Genomic DNA, 1,725 nt, shown 5'->3' on the forward strand with positions numbered 1-1,725 from the left:
ATAATTTTTTCATACTCTTACTGTTTTTATACTGTCTTTATACTGTTTTTTTCTCTATCCACTTTGCTGCTGTAATATTGGAATTTCCCCATTGTGGGACTATTAAAGGAATATGTTATCTTATCTTACTCGAGCATTTGCGCATTCTTTGCGGACTGGTGATACAGAGCGTACAGCTTGGAGATGAAAGTTAACATAAGGCAAGTGGGCGTACAGGCTTGTAATAATGGATGTGTTTTGAGTAAGTCCCTGCTCTGAGGCACGCGCAAGCGAAATACTGAGAGTGAACCCTAACCCTAACCCCAAACTACGGTGAAAATGCTAACATGCTGTTAACATGTTTAGTGTCTATAATTTTTATCACGTTCACCGTCTTAGTTTATTGTGTTAGCATGCTAACATTTGCCAATTAGTACTTAACACACAAAGTATAGTTGAGGCTGATGGGAATGTTCTGCAACTAGTTCTCCAGGAATTTGGTCATCAACTTCCAGATTAAATGAAAAATCTTTTTTAACCCTTTAAAATGACATCTTTAGTTATATTATACCCCTATTTAACAATGTATGCCAACCAATATCATGACATTTACCTGTCAATCAATCTATATCATTTAGCAATACAACAGCATTTGTTAGAAAGTTAGCAACAGTATGGATTTCTACTGTAGCACAGTGTGAATCTTGATCAGATTTTATGGAGAAAGTATTGTCTGTTTTCCCTCTGACGTCCTCCGGCTGCTTTGCCTTATCTCAGCTAACTGCTAATGTAGCTCTAACCATTAGTGTGCAACGGAACGGGGCTCTGCTGCCTCCCATTGAACACAACCTCAGAGATAGACAGAGGCTAATTTTTCAACAGTAGTACTAATGTGGTTTATGGAGTTTACAGATGGAAGTGTTGCTAAAAGTAGTTAAGTTCTGCCAACAGTGATGTTAGATGCTGTTAGCTAATTAGCTTGTGCAGCTAACGTTAGCTGACTTAGGCCCAGGTTGTCGGGAGCCAAACCCGGCAAAAAAAACAGGGATAACTATCTGAAATGTAGGAATTTCAGTAGGAATTAAACCCCTCACCCAGGCTGTGTCACCGCTGTTTCCTATCAAACTACAAAGCACCAATATGCCTCTCTTCTACCTCTCCCCCTTTGTCCAGTGCCCATGTGGGCCGTAGGAGCCATTGTGGTCGTGGTCCTTGCCCTCGTCGCCTGCCTGGGATTCTGCATTTACAAGAAGTGCTTCAATAAGGCCAAGAAGCCCAAGAAGGTCCGTGAGAGGAAGGGAGGACGAGGGCGCAGGAAGAAGGACAAGGATGGAGAGGAAGGAGATGACAAGAAAGTAAGAAAAGATGAGGTAGAGGGGTTCCGTCCCGTGTATTCCTGACTTGGCATATGGTAATTCTGTTACTTTTGGTTACTTTTGTCAAAAATACACTCTTTCCCAAGTTAGAAGAGTTTATGGATTTGTTTGTCTGGCCGCCAGATGGAGTGAGCAACAGCAAGAGCTGCATTGTTGTTGCAGATGTTTGGCTTTTATCCAGGTTGAGACTAGTAATGAATGATGGACTCGTGCCCTTGTGATTGGACACAGCTTGGAGAGGCTTATGGCAAAAGGCATCACTGTGGATATATAGATTCTTACACAGAACTAAAAATCCATATATCCTATATATTCATAGGTATGTTTTCAATAGTGTAAATTCATGTGAAAATAAGAATAATTGTGTTTT

At 40.8% G+C, this 1,725-nt stretch overlaps 1 protein-coding gene across 1 annotated transcript in view; it reads left to right on the top strand.

The window, feature by feature from the left end:
• Positions 1-1,725, top strand: part of syt5a (synaptotagmin Va) — a gene marked incomplete in the record, with an annotated part of 14,291 nt that overhangs the window by 8,361 nt on the left and 4,205 nt on the right. Inside the window, 1 exon segment of the mRNA XM_035654346.1 lies at positions 1,153-1,334. Within this exon segment, the coding sequence (XP_035510239.1) occupies positions 1,153-1,334 (182 nt within the window).

This window comes from Morone saxatilis, unplaced genomic scaffold (genome assembly GCF_004916995.1).
Source record: "Morone saxatilis isolate NCDOM2014 unplaced genomic scaffold, NCSU_SB_2.0 Contig14, whole genome shotgun sequence".
NCBI classification, from domain to species: domain Eukaryota; kingdom Metazoa; phylum Chordata; class Actinopteri; family Moronidae; genus Morone; species Morone saxatilis.